At 37.5% G+C, this 20,193-nt stretch overlaps 1 protein-coding gene across 4 annotated transcripts in view; it reads right to left on the reverse strand.

Moving 5' to 3' along the window:
* Positions 1–20,193, reverse strand: part of ATP13A3 (ATPase 13A3) — a 90,019-nt gene that overhangs the window by 23,416 nt on the left and 46,410 nt on the right. For all 4 annotated transcript variants that reach the window (XM_086675035.1, XM_086675036.1, XM_086675032.1 and 1 more), the window contains 13 exons: positions 19,812–19,962; positions 17,001–17,117; positions 16,113–16,130; positions 15,867–16,020; positions 15,652–15,772; positions 6,268–6,392; positions 4,524–4,699; positions 3,403–3,525; positions 3,240–3,319; positions 2,360–2,402; positions 2,163–2,272; positions 1,768–1,864; positions 777–849 (listed from right to left, as the gene is read on the reverse strand). In XM_086675035.1, the coding sequence (XP_086531161.1) occupies positions 777–849; positions 1,768–1,864; positions 2,163–2,272; positions 2,360–2,402; positions 3,240–3,319; positions 3,403–3,525; positions 4,524–4,699; positions 6,268–6,392; positions 15,652–15,772; positions 15,867–16,020; positions 16,113–16,130; positions 17,001–17,117; positions 19,812–19,962 (1,388 nt within the window). The remainder of the gene's footprint in view (positions 1–776; positions 850–1,767; positions 1,865–2,162; positions 2,273–2,359; positions 2,403–3,239; positions 3,320–3,402; positions 3,526–4,523; positions 4,700–6,267; positions 6,393–15,651; positions 15,773–15,866; positions 16,021–16,112; positions 16,131–17,000; positions 17,118–19,811; positions 19,963–20,193) is intronic.

Consider the following 20,193-nt stretch of genomic DNA (forward strand, 5'->3'; position numbering starts at 1 on the left):
GTCTAAAGAGACTACATCAGACATCCATATATTTGGTTTCTCTTCTTTCATAAATGTCAACATCAAGATGCCCAAAAAAGGGCTGATGTAATATTCTGGATTAAAAAAAGACTAAAGAGAAAAGATAATTTGTGAGCCTGGGTTAGATCCTGGTCTAGAGAACTAGGGGAACAAAATAAGTAGAAAAGATATTATTTGGATATATGACAACACTTGATTATGGGCTGTGGGTTAGATAATACTGTATGAGTGTTAAATTTCCTGATCTTTATAACTATGGTTTGTTTTGTTTTTTAATGTTTAGTGTTTGAGAGACAGAGCACGAGCAGGCGAGGAACAGACAGAGAGGGAGACACAGAATCCAAAGCAGGCTCTAGGCTCCGAGCTGTCAGCACGGAACCTTGATGCGGGGCTCGAACCCACAAACTGAGATCATGACCTGAGTCGAAATCGGACGCTTAACTGACTGAACCACCCAGGTGCCCCATAACTATGTTTAATTATGTCAGAGAATGGCTTTGTTTTACGGCAATATACACAATATTCAGAGACAAAGGGGCATGATAACACAAACTTATTTTCAAATATTTCAGAAAAACATGGACAGAGAACAATAAAATAGGGCAAATGAAAACAATGAGCAGTAAAAGAACATATTTACAGGGAATCTGAAGAAGTATGCACTGTTATAATTATTGATATAAATTTACCAAAGTTTAATGAGTTACATCAGAATTTCATATGCTTTTAAATCGATAGTAAAGCAAAATACTCACTTGTAAATACCACTACCAAAATGATTGCCAGATCAATGAAGAGAAACTGGAAGTCTCCCAGGTTACTTAAGATCTACAGAAGTGATTTTTAAAACATAATTAGTTTTCAGAAATTCTTTTTATACCATTTTCCCTGGCTTTAGATTTTCCTCCCTTGGTTTCAGTTGCCCCCCTCCATGCACTCCCCCTCAACCCCGATAAAGACAACTTTAAAATGACACTTGGACTTGCTTAAAAATTAAAACATGTTTGCCTTTGATATTAGTGACATAGAACATACGTTTGCAAACATTCAATTTATTAATATAAAAGGCATCTCCTAAAAATTCATTCAATATAAATCTTAAACCTTTTGGCAAAAAGGAAACACAAGCTTTTACTCACAATATTCAACATTCTTGAAAATTAGTATCTCAAAGCTTCCTTAATATCTAACACCATCCCTCCTGATACTTTCTACAAGGTAGAAGGGATATTTTCACAAAGACTCCCTGGCATGTCACTAATGTTAATTTTGAGAAAACTCTAAAGTGATCTCACTTCAATTATAAAATCCAGTGGATTACCTATGGACATCACTGTTTACACTTTTTCTCCAAGTGCATAAAGTCCTACAAACTACTGCTGAAACACCTTTTCTCATTCTGACCTTTTCTGAAAATGTATCGCAAGGTTAACTACAATCCTGAAATATGTCACAGCTTGACATTTTGAAGAGTTCTAAGAAAGACGCCCAATCTGAGCTAAAGGCAAAAAAAGAATACAATCATCTTTTATTCACGAGGCTTTAGCCACAGTTGTCAGCCTTAAAGAAAATGCTATTCTAGATCAATGAGATTTTCAATCTGCTACTCAAAATATAACAAACCAAAGGAAAACTTACAGATGCTAGTTATGTAGTTTCATAATTAGTAGACACATACATACTCAATTTTTTAGCTTAAATGCCTTAACACTAAGCAGCATCTCTATAAGCAATGTTGGTACTCACAGAATATAGCAGAGTAACACTGAAGTACTGTATAATGCTGTACAAAGCCATAAATTTAAACACACAGAAAGAAGTCATTAAAGCAGCACGGCCTTCCCTATGAAAACAAATGTTGGCATGTGAATAAAAGCATTTTGAATTCCTCTTCAAAATCACAATTATATCTTGACAGATGAATAGCAACATTCAACAGCTACAACAAAGCACTTTTCTACCAAAAGAACTAAACCAAAGCAGAACTGAAAGAGATGAAAAGTAGCAACCAGTTGGTAACTAAGGTATAGAATATACTAATACACCATTACAACAAATTCATACTCATTTCTATAATTTTTTTTCTACATTATTAGAGCAAGCCACAAAGAGATAATGGGAAAATTTTCAATTTGTGCTACCTGATAAGGTTTGGCACACAGGAAATACTAGGAGTTTTGGAGGTAAAGGGAGATGCCACTGAAGCCTCAAGCTCTGATAATGAAATGCCTCCATGTGCCCTCTTCAAAGCCTAATGGTTTGAAGAAGAAAAGGAGTTAAGTTTTGTGAATGGGACTTGGGTAGAGAAAGAATTATGAATCACAAAAACCATACTTACACCACAATCATTTGCCCCATCACCGCACATTCCAACGAAGTAACTGAGAAAGAAAAATTATGTCGATTAATTTTTTAAAATAAACAACATTTAACTTAATACTTCTTCAGGGGCACCGCGGTGGCTCAGTCAGTTAAGTGTCTGACTTCAGCTCAGGTCATGATCCGCACTTCATGAGTTTGAGCCCTGCATCGTGCCCTGTGCTGACAGCTCAGAGCCTGGAGTCTGCCTCAGATTCTGTGTCTCCCTCTCTCTCTACCCCTCCTATGCTCACACTCTCTTTCTCTCAAAAATAAACAAACATTAAAAATTTTTTCACTAAAAATTTTTTTTAAAAAAGGATTTTCTAATACATTATGAACAGCTAACAGACCAAGACCTCCCCACTGAAACTGACAAATCTTTTTACCACACTGACCACAGGCATTTTGCTTTGTAAACAGCACCAGCTTGCAAGTCAAATGACCTGGGTTATTGTCCCATTTCTGTCACAAGCTGTGCAAATAGTTTATTATTTGGCATCTTAATTTCCTAATCTGTAGAACAAAGGTCTTAGGCCTGTACAGTCTTTAGTAACCTACTTTTAAGGTTATCAGTAAAGATTTCTCCCTTTAAAACTGGAAACAATTATTTATAGAAACTATAAAGTCACTTCTAGAAGCTGAGTAAATGAACTCTATCTAAAAGATATTACCTGGAAAAGGAATTGTGGATATTTATTTTCGCTAAATAAATGAGTACATGAGCCTCTTGTAAAGAGGCACTTAGAGTTATCACCTATCTTGCAGGTGACAATTCTATACACATGAAATATCAGTTACTTTTCTGGGTTTGAAAATGAAATTACAATTCATAAAAATAAAACACCACCAATACTTACTCTACATTTTGCAATGCTTCTATTAATTGTGTCTTCTGATCAGGTGCCATACGAGCAAAAACAGTGCCATGCAACATCAACTGAAAAAAATATGAATTTCTTTAAAATACTATTCACAATGTATTCTTGTGAACACAAACATACATAAACCCAAGTCACTAACCTTAGGAGCAAGGTCTTGAAAATGTTCCAATATCACTGAAAATGATTTTCCATTCATTGCAAAATGGTAACGAGTCACTTGAAGATTCTCTAAGCTATTATGGACCAATTTAATTGGAATAGCCTATGTACAAGACATTCAAAACAATATTTAGGCAGCAGCCAAACCAAGTAATACAATCCTATTTTTTAATTTAAAAAAAAAAAAAATTTTTTTTACATTTATTTATTTATTTTTGAGAGACAGAGACAGAGCACAAGAGGGGGATGGGCAGAGGGAGAAGGAAACACAGAATCCAAAGCAGGTTCCAGGCTCCGAGCTGTCAGCACAGAACCCGATGCGGGGCTTAAACTCACAAACTGTGAGATCATGACCTGAGCCGAAGTCAGATGCTCAACCAACTGAGCCACCCAGGCGCCCCAATCCTATTTTAAATATATCTGATCTATGGGGTGCTTGGATGGCTCAGTCAGTTAAGTGTCCGATTTCAGCTCAGGTCATGATCTCACAGTTCGTGAGTTCAAGCCCCATTTCAGGCTCTCTGCTGGAGCCTGGAGCCTGCTTCTGATTCTGTGTCTCCCTCTCTCTCTGCCCCTCCCCAACTCAGGCTCGCTCTGTCTCTCTCAAAAATAAACATATAAATAAATAAACAAACAAACAAATAAATAAGATCCAAAACTAAATTCTTTCATTTGATATTTTACATAAAACAATCAAAGTTTAACATTTTTTGAAAGTGAAAAGAAACTCAATGTTAAGGTAATCATCCAGTGATGTTTATTTAAAACAAATAAAGAAAGGCTAAATATCAGCTTCAGTTTGAAATAATGCATGAATGAAACATTATGGACCACTTGTATCATTTATCGCTACTTTTAAAATAGGATAAATACCTGGGATTCTTATACTATAAAATGGTGCTTCTCAGCTTTGGCTAAATATCCACAATTTGAGGTACCTGGGTCTTACCTAGTCCTAATGAATCAATCTCTGAGGAGACAGCCCAGGCGTCTGTTTTCATTTATGTTTTGTTGTGTTGTATTTTAATGCACCACTTTTTATTTCTTCAGACTAAATTCAAACAAGCAAGCTTCAAAAGGAAAAAATCATCTTGACATTACCTCCGAGTCAATGGCTGATGAATTACTGCACTGTGTTAGGGTGTCTGCATAATGCCAGTTTATCTTGGCAACTTTCCCATCCTTCGGAGGTAATGCTTCAGCAATAATAACTTTATCCTGAGGTAGTATCATTCCACAGTCTCTGGCCACAGAGACAGCAGTCAACATGTTGTCACCTAATGTTCAAAATATTGACAATATGTTAAAATTAAAATGGAAACATAAATGTACTTGACAACAATACTTACCCAGAATCTCTATTACCCCCTGACTACGCTTGGCAAAATGAGGATCCTGTACAGTCTTACCCCTTGGAGCTTCAAAATACCAAAAATCAAAACATACTTTTCAAAGGAAGCCTCAAATAACTCCAGCACACATATGCTAAACAGACCACTCTTACCCACACTTTTTAAAGTCAGATACATTCTGAATCTTTTTGTCATGCGCTGGTAGCACCCACCAATGCCTGGCACCGTGTCACACACACAGCAGGTGCTCAAAAACTATTTGTTGAAATAACTAAAGAGTGACCGGTAGTCTGTACAAGAATGCCTAAGATCACAGGGAAAAAAAAAAAAAAAAAGAATGGATTACAAAAGCAAAAAGATAAAGAAGGTAACAAGAATGCAATCTTTACAAGATATAAAGAGAACCTCTCCGTTGCGAAAAGGCAAGAACTGAAAAGAAAAGAAGCCCTGTAAGGACAGGCTCAAGAGAAGAAAATATAAACATATGTGAAAAGCCAGCAAAGGTATGAGAAGTTCACTGCTGCCAGAACGGAAGGGCAATATTACTTCTTCCCCCAATTTCCACACATTATTTCCAAGGGCATCCTCCTATGACAAGAGTGACCCCCACCTTGGGAACCAAAGCCACAGTTTGTCACAGCAGAGAAAGAGGAAAGTGCTTTCAAGGAGGAATCATTAGAAGCAAGGAATTGCTGGGATGCTAATAAATGTATCTACTTGAGCTACACAGTAATAAGTATACTATTGGATGGGTCTCAGAGTCTAAAACAAACAAAAAAAAATGTACACATGCCCTTTCCATATAAGGCTTAGTGAATATATAAAGCCATAAAGTGACTACCTTAATTATGATTATTTACTAAGAAAAAACACTTAGGAGCTGCCACAGTTTCACAAAGCTAAGGAATGGGAATTACATAATATTTATCAACAGCATAATACCAGGAGAATCACTTAGAATAGTACTCAAAAATCACAAACAAATCAAACAATGGCTATCTTCACTAGTATGCATTCAAGCAATGATAATGAACATACTCTTATACATAAAAGTGTAATTCTAACAAATATCTGTTAATCATTTTTCATGCATCTAGCGCAGTTTTAACAATTGCAGAAGACCCCAAAATGAACAAAACATTGTCTTCCCCCTCTAGAATCGTATATTCTAATAGGGAAAACAAACCTGCAAATAGCACAAGATATAATAACTGCTATAATGTATTATTAAAGAGAGGTAACAAAAAAGGAGCAGTATCTAAATTTTTACAGTATGCCCTTCACCATTTTACTGTTTCTATAAATAGAATTTGCTAGCCCTTAAAAGAGTATTACAAAGTTATAACTTTGAAGAATATTCTGAGCTGAAATGGGGCATGGGAGGACGAAGCCACTATGTGCTTTTATAACTGTCTGGTCATTCCACCACATTATATAACTTGAACTCTAAGAGTCACACTCAATTTTTCCTGTGTCCTTTTATAAAGTCTAACCTGTGACCATGACCGTGCGAATGTTGGCTTTATGCAAATCTTCAAGTACTCCAGGGGTTTCTTGCTTTAATTTGTTCTGCATTATAATTAATCCCATAAAATCCATGTTGTTTTCAATGACATCTCTGCAGAAAAAGAAATTTTAACACATAATGGTTTAGAAATTTTAACACGTAATGAAACAGTATCTGTTCTCTTTATACTGATAAAGCAATGTAAAATACCCATAAATTGTACATCAAACCATTTTGTATGTTGAATAAAGCATAAATGTGTTTGAGTTCAATATCTCAAACTTATATCTGGAAAAACAATTCCCAAGAGATATAAATGAAATTAAATTTCATCTTTGGAAATGTGAGAATAAAGATAATTTGGAAATGTTATCTTTGTAAGATACTAAACACTTGTAGTACTAAGGAATGTTCATCTTATATTCCACCTGCAAAATGAATAAGCATAAATAAATCTATGCTTTACTGTCCCCACCTCCACACAACATACCCTAACTTAAATGTCCAGAGAAAAGGAAAAAATTTGACTATAAGCACACTCAATAGTTACACTGTATTATGATCAAGTCTTTGAAGAATTTTAGAAAAGTCTTGATCAAATTCTTTCTTTTTTAAGTTTATTTATTTTGAGAGAGAACGAGATAGCACATGCAGGCAGAGAGAGAGAGAGAGAGAGAGACAAAGAGAATCCAAAGCAGGCTCCATCCACACTGTGAGCAGAGCCCAACTCAGGGCTCGATTTCATGAACTGTGAGATCATGACCTGAGCCAAAATCAAGAGTCAGATGCTTAACTGATTGAGCCACCCATGTGCCCTTTGATCAAATTCTTGATTCTAGAAGTGTGATATTAAACCTATTAGCAGTCTGACAATGAGATCTATTTGGGCCCCAGAAATGGGTCTCTGAGAATATTTACAATAGCTATCAGGACACAATTCCTTCAAAAGTTGAGTATCCACTCTGTACCAAGTAGTACTACCAGTCATTGGAAGGTCAAAGATGAAAAGGTATGATCTGTACTCTCAAGGCGTTTTTTTGGTTGTGGTGTGTGTGTGTTTGTGTGTGTGTGTGTGTGTGTGTGTGTGTGTGTGTATGAGAGAGAGACAGAGAGAGAGAGAGAGAGAGATTGTGAGAGAGAGAAAACAGACATGCAAGCAAAGAGATGCATGCAAAAATAACATGTGCATTATCATGGAAATGGATGCATTCTTAAGAAATTTCAAACTACCAGAACCGTATCACAGAAATAGGTTTTGTTTTGTTTTGTTTTGTTTTGTTTTCAATGGAGAAAGAAGGCTGAGATTAGGAACCAAAATTTCAGACTGGCAATAACCAACTGGTTTTTCTACACAAAATTCAATAAAGGTGCTTATTAAGCACATAGCTCTAAAACATAAAACACTCTGAAATATAATTTATATTTATGTATGAGTGGTAAAGGTATCAAAGAACAGTTAAGAAGCAATACAAATGACACTGCTGGTGGTGATAGGAAAAATAAGCCTTGAAGCCTGAAAATGCATTTCAAAGAACACAGTTGTATTGATGTGAAAACTCTGGGGTCAAAGCACTACAAGCCGTGTTCCCATGATCTGCTAGGTTCTGGCTGCTACTGGTTTCCTTACTCTCCAACGAATGATACAGGTCATGGCAATATTGTTCTCTAATGAATGAATAATCCAATATTCAACTCAAGATAGAAAGGTTCAAGCTACGAGAGAAATGTCAAAACCTGCTCTTGTAAGATAAGATGGAAATACAGAGAGGTTCTTGGTTGAAGCACGTGAAAGGAGAGTAGAGAAAGAGAGAAACAGGGACAGGATATCCTGGGCAGAAGGAACAGCCTACTCAAGGGCACGCAATGATGTCTGAATATGACAGGCTTAAGAACTACAGACAAATCAGTAGTTTTAAAGGTCCCAGCAAAAGGTGAAGCTGTAGAGAAAGAGCCTAACATGCCCTTCACCAGAATTAGAAAGTAACATTGTACATGTGTAGCTCCCAACCATGCATATCCATCAGATCTGGCTAATGCTTTTCTTTTTTTTGAAACGTTCATGCTTAAACATGCTTCACCCCCAAATATTGTTTCAATAGGCAGAATTCCTAATGCAGTTTTTCCTTTTAGTTATTGGGCTAGCCACTCCACTCCTTAGTTCTCATTTGGTAAAACAGGATTGCACAACAAATATAAACACCATCCTACTCTTTTCACTTAGTGTGCCTGAGATACAGGGATCTCCCACTTTTTCCAAGTTCACATTAGGCCATTTCACTTTTACGAAAGGCCTACGTTACTCATTTTCACTAACCAAAAGAAACCTGAAGATTTTTTGCTTTCGAGAAAAAAAAATAAGAGGCAAATATAGCGTCCAACATGTGTTTTGCAGCAAGCCATTTTAGAAGCAGTGCACTTCCACGCAGAGAGAGAGGTGCTCCCCAGTTCCTTCCCTGGGGATTATAATCTGCATCTCAGCATCAAGCTGCATAGTTTTGAACTGTGTCTGTGAGCTTCTTACTCTACCTTGATTTATTCTGTGCCTGAATTAGCAAGATGTGTCCTACGCTATAAGAAAAGCTTCAAAGAGATTATTTTTGGCGTCTGGAAGCAAAAACTTTTCCACATACATTAATTGTAACTGTTTCTTCATTTTAAGCCATTTCAGCTTAGGAACGATTTTATAGGAATGCTCTACTTTGACAGCAGGAGGAGTTGTTATTAACAGCAATGTTAACAGCCCATAGTTTAGCCATTGCCCTATGGGTATTATGTTATTTGCACTATTTAAACATGAACCTTATGCACACATAGAAATAGCTCTTTAATCTGGATTCTTAGAACTGCACTTGCTGGGTCAAACTGTATAAGCAAATTCAAATTTTGATAGGTACTACACATGTTTATTATGAATCTACAATAGTGTAGTAGCAGTATGTTGTTAAATTTTTCCCAAGCCATTACTAACATTTGGTATTGTCAAAATTTTCAACTTTTCCAACCTTAGGAGAGAAGTGATGTCTCACTGTGGTTTTATTTTGTAGTTCCTCAAAGAACTAAATAAAGTATACTACCCTTTTCATGTGTTCATCTGCCATCTGTATGCCTTTTTCTGATTCTTATCTGCTTGTGTAATTCATCTTTTTTTTTTTTTTTCCAAATTAAGTGTTGCGTGTTTTGTTTTCTTTCTTTCCTGATACATTTTCCTAACAGTAAACTCTTCCAGTAGATGATGGGAAGCCATTTATAAGAATTCCAACTAGAGGAGCACCTGGACAGCTCAGTCAATTAAGTGTCTGACTTCGGCTCAGGATCTCTCGGTTCGTGGGTTCGAGTCCCATGTTGGGCTCTGTGCTGCCAGTTCAGAGCCTGCAGCCCACTTTGGAATCTGTGTCTCCCTCTCTCTCTGCCTCTCCCATGCTTGTGCTCTGTCTCTTTCAAAAATAAATATACGTTAAAAAAAAAAAAAAAAAGAATTCCAACTAGAGACCGGTGTGTTAAAAAGCTCTCTGAAGGCACTATGAAACACAAATTAAAGAGTGGAAAAGACTGGAGAAAAGTAAACGTGATGATGGTTATGTCATTCGACCTTTGGAAGCAGGGAGGTGGGGAATGGTGGTAATTAGTTATTAGGACTCATGCTACTCTGGCCAAAATAATACTTGGTTCGAACAACTGGGCAAAACCAAGTATTTCATTTGGGAAAAACAAACTACTATAGAATTATGTTTATGTTTTCAAACATAATTATGTTCCTAGAACATACCTGACACATAGCAGGCACTAAATAAATATTTAACAAAGTGAGAAGGGTTTCAAAGATTTGTACTTGTATCTCAATCACCTAAAACAAACACTGCATAAGGTACAGTTCCATACATTCAATAAATATTTAATAGGGTTTTTGGAAAGATGGCTAAGCAGCATGGAGATCCTCAGCTTGTCTCGTCCCTGAAACACAGCTAGATCAGCACCAAACCATTTTGCACACCCAGGAAACTGATCTGAGGATTAACACAACAATCTGCATAACTTGAGCCAGAGAACTCGGCAGGTACACAGTGTGGACAGGCGAACTGAGAAAGAGAAAAGCCACAGAGGGTAGGGAGCTATTTTTGCAGAGAAAGGAAAAAGAAAGGGGGAGTGTGTGGCACATCAGGAGAGTGCAGGAAAAACACTCCCCTGAAAGTAGCTGGAGAGAAAGAGAAAGAGTGAAAACACTCACAGGAAACTGAACAAGAAATCTGTCCCCCAAAACCACTGACAGAAGAAAGGAGAGGGTTTCAATACCACCAGGATTGAACAGTGGAGCTCAGTGCCTGGTGGTGCTCTGGTGAGGAAGCAGGGCAAATCACCAGGAGTAGGCAGCAGGGTCTGAGGGGTCTGAGGGAACCACGGGGAGAAGTGGTCCCCTTGCTTGGAGAGCATTTAGGACCCCAGAGAGCAGTCACATTTGCTGGTACCGAGACAGAGACACCAGAGTACAGCAAACCCTGGCTCTGGCTGTGTGTTCTGATCAGCCACAATCTCCAAACCTCTGCCACTGCACTATCACACAAATGTTTTCTGGGGCAAGCAGGCACACAGCCATTGCTCAGTGAGACCCTCCCCCAAAGAGTCAGCGTGGCTCCAGGCCAGTGAAGGGCAGGGGTGGTGGTGGTGTATGAAGTGTGGGGTTTTGAAACACAACCCCATCTGAGATAAAACTCTGGAAGGAGGTGGTGCCTGACAGGCAAATGGCTTGGACACAGGGTAGAGGCAGGGAGTGGATGGAGGCCTGAGACAAAGGAGGGGTGCTTGATAGCAGGTCGGTGAGATCTATATACTGCTTACAAGAGACATATTTTAGACCCAAAGACACATGCAGTTTGAAAATAAGGAGATGAAGAACCAGCTATCATGCTAATGGTCGTCAAAAGAAAGCTAGAGTAGCCATACTTCTATCAGACAAACTAGATTTTAAAATAAAGACTGTAACAAGAGATGAAGAAGGGCATTATGTCATAATTAAGGGGTCTATCCACCAAGAAGATCTAACAATTGTAAATATTTATGTCCCCAACGTGGAAGCACCCAAATATATGTCAATTAATCCCAAACCTAAAGAAACTCATTGATAACGATACCATAATAGTAGGGGACTTCCAACACCCTTCTTACAGCAAAGGACAGATCATCTGAGCAGAAAGTCAACAAGGAACAATGGCTTTGAATGACACACTGGACTGAATGGACTTACAGATATATTCAGAACATTTCATCCTAAAGCAGAATACATTCTTTTTGCGTGCACGTGGAACATTCTCCAGAATGGATCACATACTGGGACACAAATCAGCCCTCAACAAGTACAAAAAGACAGAGATCACACCTTGCATATTTTCAGACCACAATGCTATGAAACTCGAAATCAACCACAAGAAAAAATTTGGAAAGACTATGAATGCTTGGAGACTAAAGAACATCCTACTAAAGAATGAATGGGTTAAACAAGAAATTAAAGAGGAAATTAAAAAGTACATAGAAGCCAGGGTGCCTGGGTGGCTCAGTTGGTTAAGCGTCCAACTTTGGCTCAGGTCATGATCACAAGATCCATGAGTTCAAGCCCTGCATTGGGTTCTGTGCTGACAGCTCAGAGCCTGGAGCTTGCTTCGATTCTGTGTCTCAGTCTCTCTGCCCCTCCCCTGCTTGCTCGCTCGCTCTCTCTCTCTCTCTCTCTCTCTCCCCCCCATCTCTCTCAAAAATAAATAAAGGTTAAAAAATTTTTTTAATTAAAAATAAAAAGTACATGGAAGCCAATGAAAATGAAAACCTGACAGCCCCAAATCTCTGGGATGCAGCAAAGGAGATAAGAGGGATGTATATAGCAATCCAGGCCCTCCTAAAGAAGGAAGAAAAGGTCTCAAATACACAATCTACACTTAACACCTAAAGGAGCTGGAAAAAGAACAGCAGACAAAGCCAAAGTGAGCGCAAGAAGGGAAATAATAAAGATTAAAGCAGAAATCAATGATATTGAAAGAAAAAAAGAAGAAGAATTAAAGTAGAACAATGAAACCAGGAGCTGTTTCTCTAAAAGAATGAACAAAATTGATAAACCCGTAGCCAGATTTGATTAAAAAGGAAAAGGAAAGGACCCAAATAAATAAAATCATGAATGAAAGAATAGAAATCACAACCAACACCTCAGAAATACAAATAACAAGAGAATATTATGAGAAATTATATGCCAACAAACTGGGCAATCTGGAAGAAATGGATAAATTCCTAGAAACATATAAACTACCAAAACTGAAATAGGAAGAAATAGAAAATTGGAACAGACCCATAACCAGTAAAGAAACTGAATCAATAATCAAAAATCTCCCACAAACAAGAGTCCGGGGCCAGATGGTCTCCCAGGGGAATTCTACCAAACATTTAAAGGAGAGTTTATACCTATTCTCCTGAAGCTGTTCCAAAACACAGAAATGGAAGGAAAACTTCCAAACTCATTCTACGAAACCAGCATTACCTTGATCCAAAACCAAAGACTCCACTAAAAAGGAGAATTACAGACCAATTTCCCTATGAACATGGATGCAAAAATTCTCAAGAAGATACTAGCAAATCAAATCCAACAATACATTAAAAAATTCTTCACCATGATCAAGTGGGATTTATTTCTGGGCTGTAGGGATGGTTCAATATCTGCAAATCAATCAATGTAATACATCACATTAATAAAAGAAAGGATAAGAACCACATGATTCTCTCAGTAGATGCAGAGAAAGCATTTTGACAAAATATAGCATCCTTTCTTGATAAAAAAAATCTCAAGAACGTAGGGTTAGAAGGATCATACCTCAACATCATAAAGGCCATTTATGAAAGACCACAGCTAATATCATCCTCAATGGGGGAAAAGTGAAAGCTTCCCCCTAAGGTCAGGAACATGACAGGGATGTCCAATCTTACCACTGCTGTTCAACACAGTACTGGAAGTCCTAGCCTCAGCAATCAGACAACAAAAAGAAAAGGCACACACACTGGCAAGGAGGAAGTTAAACTTTCTCATCACAGATGACATGACACTCTATTGGAAAACCCAAAAGACTCCACCAAAAAAACTGCTTGAACTGATCCATGAATTCAGCAAAGTTGCAGGATATATTAATAATGCACAGGAATCAGTTGCATTCCCATACACCAATAATGAAGTAGCAGAAAGAGAAATCAAGGAACTGATACTGTTTACAACTGTACCAAAAACCATAAAATACCTAGGAATAAACCTAACCAAAGAGGTGAAAAAGCTATTCACTGAAAACTATAGAAATCTTATGAAAGAAATCAAAGACACAAAAAAATGGAAAACACATTCCATGCTCACAGACTGGAAGAACAAAAAATATTGTTAAAATATCAATACTACCCAAAGCAATCTGCATATTCAATATAATCCCTATCAAAATAACACCCTCATTCTTCACAGAGCTAGAACAAACAATCCTAAAATTTGTATGGAATCAGAAAAGACCCCAAATAGCCAAAGCAATCCTGAAAAAGAAAACCAAAGCTGGAGGCATCACAATCCCAGACTTCAAATGTATTACAAAACTGTAGTCATCAAGACAGTATAACACTGGCACAAAAACAGACACACAGATCAATGAAACACAACAGAGAACCCAGAAATGGATCCACAAACGTATGGCCAACTAATCTTTGACAAAGCAGGAAAGAATATCCAATGGAATAAAGACAGTCTCTTCAGCAAGTGGTGCTGGGAAAACTGGACAGCGACATGCAGAAGAATGAACCGGACCACTTTCTTACACCATACACAAAAATAAACTCAAAAAGGATGAAAGACTTAAACGTAAGACAGGAAGTCATCAAAATCCTCGAGGAGAAAGCAGGCAAAAACCTCTTTGACTTCAGCCACAGCAACTTCTTACTCAACACATCTCCAGAGGCAAGGGAAACAAAAGCAAAAATGAACTACTGGGACCTCATTAAGATGAAAAGCCTCTGCACAGTAAAGGAAACAGTCAGCAAAACTAAAAGGCAACCAACTGAATGGGAGAAGATATTTGCAAATGACATATCAGATAAAGTGTCAGTATCTAAAATCTATAAAGAACTTATCAAACTCAACACCCAAAAAACAAATAATCCAGTGAAGAAACAGGCAAAAGACACAAATAGACATTTCTCCAAAGAAGACATCCAGATGGCCAACCGACACATGAAAAAAATGCTCAACATCACTCATCATCAGGGAAACACAAATCCAAATCACAGTGAGATACCAACTCACACCTGTCAGAATGGCTAAAATCAACAACTCAGGCAACAACAGATGTCGGTGAGGATGCGGAGAAAAAGGAACCCTTTGCTAGTGGGAATGCAAACTGGTGCAGCCACTCTGAAAAACAGTATGGAGATTCCTCAAAAAATTAAAAATAGAACTACCCTATGATCCAGCACTTGCACTACTAGGTGTTTATCCGAAGAACACAGGTGTGCTCTTTCGAAGGGGCACATGCACTCCAATGTTTATAGCAGCATTATCGACAATAACCAAGTATGGAAAGAGGCCAAATGTCCATCAACAGATGAATGGATAAAGAAGATGTAGCATATATATACAATGGAGTATTACTCGGTGATTAAAAAGAATGAAATCATGCCATTTGCAACAATGTGGATAGAACTAGAGTATATTATGCTAAGCGAAATAAGTCAGAGAAAGACAAATATCATGTGACTTCTGCATATGTGGAATTAAAGATACAAAACAGATGAACATAAGGGAAGGGAAGCAAAAATAATATAAAAACAGGGAGACAAATCATACAAAACTCTTTTAACTTTTTTTTTTTTTTCAACGTTTATTTATTTTTGGGACAGAGAGAGACAGAGCATGAATGGGGGAGGGTCAGAGAGAGAGGGAGACAGAATCGGAAACAGGTTCCAGGCTCTGAGCCATCAGCCCAGAGCCTGACGCGGGGCTCGAACTCACGGACCGCGAGATCGTGACCTGGCTGAAGTCGGACGCTTAACCGACTGCGCCACCCAGGCGCCCCCAAAACTCTTAAATATAAAGAACAAATAGAGGTTGCTGGAGGGGTTGTGGGGGGGGTGGACTAAATGCGCGATGGGCATTAAGAAAGGCACTTGTTGGGATGAGCACTGCGTGTTATATGTTAAGTGATGAATCACTAAATTCTATTTATGAAAACACTATTACACTCTATGTTAACTAACTTGGATTTAAATAAAAAATAAATATTTAATACATACTCACAACATATAAATTATTGTACATGACATATAAACTATACATTACCGGAAAAGCTGTAGAATGACTGTTCATCCACATTACCTGCTAATATTCTGTACTTTATGCCAAGTCAGTTTCGATTCCAATTTTCTGTGTGCAAGAGCAATTACGCGGAAGCCCTGTTTAGTGTAATCTTCCAGAACTTTTTCAAAATCAGTAGGAACTTTTAAAAAGGAAAAAATAAACGCCATTGTTAAAATTGCAACTACAAGCTTACACAAATAACAATTTCATTCAAAGCCTAGTTGATTCCTTACCTGTTTCAGGTTTACAAAGACTAGCAATGATCTCAGGTGCTCCCTTCATGTAGGCATCCATCTTCTTATCCCCTAGCACCCTTGCAACTACACTCATACGTTGCAAAGCAGAAGAAAACGGAAACTGACGAACAATTCCTATCTCATAAATAGCCTGTATGATTTCAACAGATGCACAAAGCATTTGTTATTTTTTTGGAATTGAAACACATATCCTGAAGTAACAAGTAAACATTCTTCACTTACTGGAAGTTCAAACAGCTCCTAAAAATAAAACAAAGAGAATAAAGAAATAGTACATATTAGACTCATCAACATACTCGTTATAAAAAAAAAAAACAAAAAAACTTTATACATACACAAAACATTATCTAAAAAATAGAAAAGAGCTTTGAGTATTTCAAAGTCAGGTTTCAAGATTGCTTCTCTACTATCTCCTTTTTTTTTTAACGTGTGCTTATTTTCTTTCTTTTTATTTTTTTATTTTTTTTTCAACGTTTATTTATTTTTGGGACAGAGAGAGACAGAGCATGAACGGAGGAGGGGCAGAGAGAGAGGGAGACACAGAATCGGAAACAGGCTCCAGGCTCTGAGCCATCAGCCCAGAGCCTGACACGGGGCTCGAACTCACGGACCGCGAGATCGTGACCTGGCTGAAGTCGGACGCTTAACCGACTGCGCCACCCAGGCGCCCCTGTGTGCTTATTTTCAAATACTTTGTTATCCTAAAATATTAACATATTAAGTACTAAAAATAAACTAAGGGGAAACATTTTAAAATTCACCTAAAAATAAAGCTATTCACATATTCTTTCTGCTAAATCATAGGAATTTAAAGGATTAATCACTGTTTAAATCACAAGGCCTAAGTTGTTCAATAAATAGTAAGGAAAAGTAATGGTAATTAGAATTACATCTCAATGTTTTACACACAGAGTGCCTGCGACACACACCAGATGTGTAGTTTTGGATAAATGCAGCTAAAATATTCGTATCTGCCTAAGAATTAAATAAAGGACATGTGATTTCATCTTCTAGCAAGAGTTCAAAATGAGGACTGAACATGAACGTTAACAGTTAAGTATTAACTTAAGTATTAAGGTAAGTATTATCCAACTTAACGTGATTTCGCACCATTTCTTGGTTTCCCGCATGTGTAGATTCAGGAAGCAGCTGTTTTGGAGGGCGAACCACAGTGGGCATAATTCGATTATGAAGTGCCGTTTCCTCTTCAGTTGCTTCTTCCAGAATCTGAAAGGAAAATATTCAACACATTACTTCATAAAATTCAATTCACTGGTTCTACTTTTAAAAGAAACATTACGGCTATCTTCAGTAATAACGACAACAAAGTCAGTACCCAAAGAATAAACGAGTACTACTAGACCACTAATATATTAGCATACTTATATTTATGTTAGTATAAGTAAACTTGTATGTATTTTAAACAAAGTTAAAGTCCTGGAAATCCATGGGAGATGGGAAGCAGAGATGAGAAGTGGAATAAAGAAACGAGAAAATCTTTCTCATTTTGCCTCTAAGACTAAGACTTGTCGTAGGATTTAGAGACTATTCCTGCAAAAAAATAGAAGATTCTTGCAGTTCCAAAAATGTTCAGTCTATCATCCAAGGGTTCTTTTCTGCTAACAGGAGAGGATTCAAAAGTATATGGAGCTCAGGGGTGCCTGGGTGGCTCAGTTGGTTGAGCATCCGACTTTGGCTCAGGTCATGATCTCACAGTTTGTGGGTTCGAGCCCCGCATCAGGCTCTGTGCTGACCACTTGCTCAGAGCCTGGAGCCTGCTTCAGATTCTGTGTCTCCTTCTCTCTCTGCCCCTCCCCTGCTCACGCTTTGTCTCACTCCGTTTCTCAAAAATAGATAAATGTAAAAAAAAAAAAAAAAAAAATTTGTAAAGTATATGGAGCTCAGATACAATTAGGAGAACCACCGGATGAAGCACACATTGAGGTACAAAGACTTGAGTTTAGTGTTTCAGAGTGAACATTTCTGGTTAAGATACTACTAACCCTAAGTGCTTGAAATTTAATTTAAAAACACTTATTTTTGGTGAAATAATTCCAACAAAAACTTGTATGAAGTACACATACACAAGAAAAAATAAATTAATTAGACTTCAAAGTGAAGGAATCGATGGGAAAATGATGGGGAAGGACACTGTGCCCAATGAGCCAATTTTATACGATTCTAAGGTATGTTTTAACATCTCTGAAATTGGGATGTTCTTATATGGCATCGATCACATCAAATAACAGCAGTGACTGGTTATGTGGAAACATTCCACTGATAGTTTGTGGTAAGATCAAGCATCAAGACATCTCAGTGTCAACGAAACATGCTATTATACAAACTTACTTATTTAACCCATTTTTAAAGGATGCACAAACAGAACACTAAGTCTACTGAAAATCTGTTCATCTAGAGAAAAGTTTTAGAGAACATCAAAGATGAACCAGTCCTATTTTGCTTTACTCTCATAAATTATCCTCTAAAGGCCTTTTGGGAATTAGATTTGACAAATATTTATTGTGGGCTATCAGAAGATGGACAAACACTAATGCACACATCCATGTGCCTCTTTCAAAACATTAACAAAACAGGAGCACCTGGGTGGCACAATCAGCTGAGTGTACAGCTCTTGATTTTGGCTCAGGTCACAATCTCACAGCTCGTGGGATTGGGCTCCATGTCCCACTGAGAGCGTGGAGCCTGCCTGGGATATTCTCTCTCTCTCAAAATAAATAAACAAACATTAAAAAAAAAATCAACAAAATACAAAAAAAGAAAGAATCCTGTCAAAGTAAATAGGAAATTAAAAAAGAAGGATTTCAAATATGAAGATAAAAGGCAAACTGATTACTGTATTGACGAATGCAGCAGTGCAAGAAACAGTAGCCCAGAATAAACACAAGAGGACATACAAGGGAGGGACATTCTTCACCAGCCCGAATAGCTGAGCTAAGCAGAAATAAAAACAAAACACAAGACCAGGGGTGACTGTCTAGAGACATGAACGACCTACCTGAGAGGAGGGAAGGCTGCTACCATGAGGGTCAGCAGAGCGGGTGAGGAGGGCAACCTACAAGGCCAGCTCTGCAGTTCTGGGCTGAGGATGCCCCCTGATGAGGACTCACCCTCAGCACACAGCGAGCTCCCCCTGGGTTGGCCTTGCCATTCAGAAGAGACACAGCTCAAGTAAACAGACTTACACACATACGGGCAAGGGTAAAAACCTGACTGCAGCTACCCAGAATTATCGAAGCAAACCTTAATTCTTAAATATAAATGTACCATCAAGATATATCATGAAAACAAAAGCCATGAAGGAAAAAGATTAAGTGTTGGGAGGGAGAAAGAAAACTGACCCAGAGAAAATAATTCAGAAGCCAGAAGGAACTTTAAAAACAACCTTATTATTGCATCTGTAAAAGAACACAATACTGTGAAATGGTAACCAGGAAACACTGCATGCACTCAAAATGATCAATGCCAAAACAAACAAACTGTAAACAAACAAAACTGTGTGTGTGTGTGTGTGTGTGTGTGTGTGTGGACACAGAAAGTAGAACATGGGGACAAAAGAACAATGAAGACACAGGGCTATACTTTTCACCTATGGTCAACAGATTATTGTTGTTGAAGATCATCTTTCTGACTCGAGCCTATTACCTCCAATTGCTAACAGCTGCTTTCTCTTATAAACATAAAGCAGGCACCTGAGAAGATCATCTTCTATTAAGGGTGTCTGAGTGAGTTAATTTAATTAAAACGGACACTTTTTTACACAATTATAAATGTTTCTCCAATGTTACATAGTTCCTTTATGGTACAAGATGAACTGGTCATCAAAACAACTAGCAGAAACCATCTTTCTGCTGCAAGATTATTTTCCTTCAAGTTACTTGTGCTTTAAAATATTGAACTTACCCATCCAATGGCTTCAAACATTTTCAAATCAAGTGGATCACCAGAAAGCACTCCTTCAATCTTTGTGAGTGAGTGACAGGTAGCCATACAAGCAACAAACTGAGACTTTACCAATACCTCATTGCAAACATTTTCTTCTGGCAAAAGAAAACTAAATAGAAAATACACTGAATTAGATTCATAAATCTAAGACTATAAATATTCTAATCATACTCAGGTTTTATAATTTTAAAAAATGGAAATAAAAATGTTTGCATTTCTGTGCATATTAATTTTCACTACAGTTTTCAGCATTCAAAAACATTTTCTTCCATGTAAATTATACATTAACTAAAATACCATCTTATCTAAGATTCTGAATACCTATGCCAGACATAACAAT

Source organism: Puma concolor, chromosome C2 (genome assembly GCF_028749965.1).
Source record: "Puma concolor isolate L17-30 chromosome C2, mPumCon1.1.hap2, whole genome shotgun sequence".
NCBI lineage: Eukaryota > Metazoa > Chordata > Mammalia > Carnivora > Felidae > Puma > Puma concolor.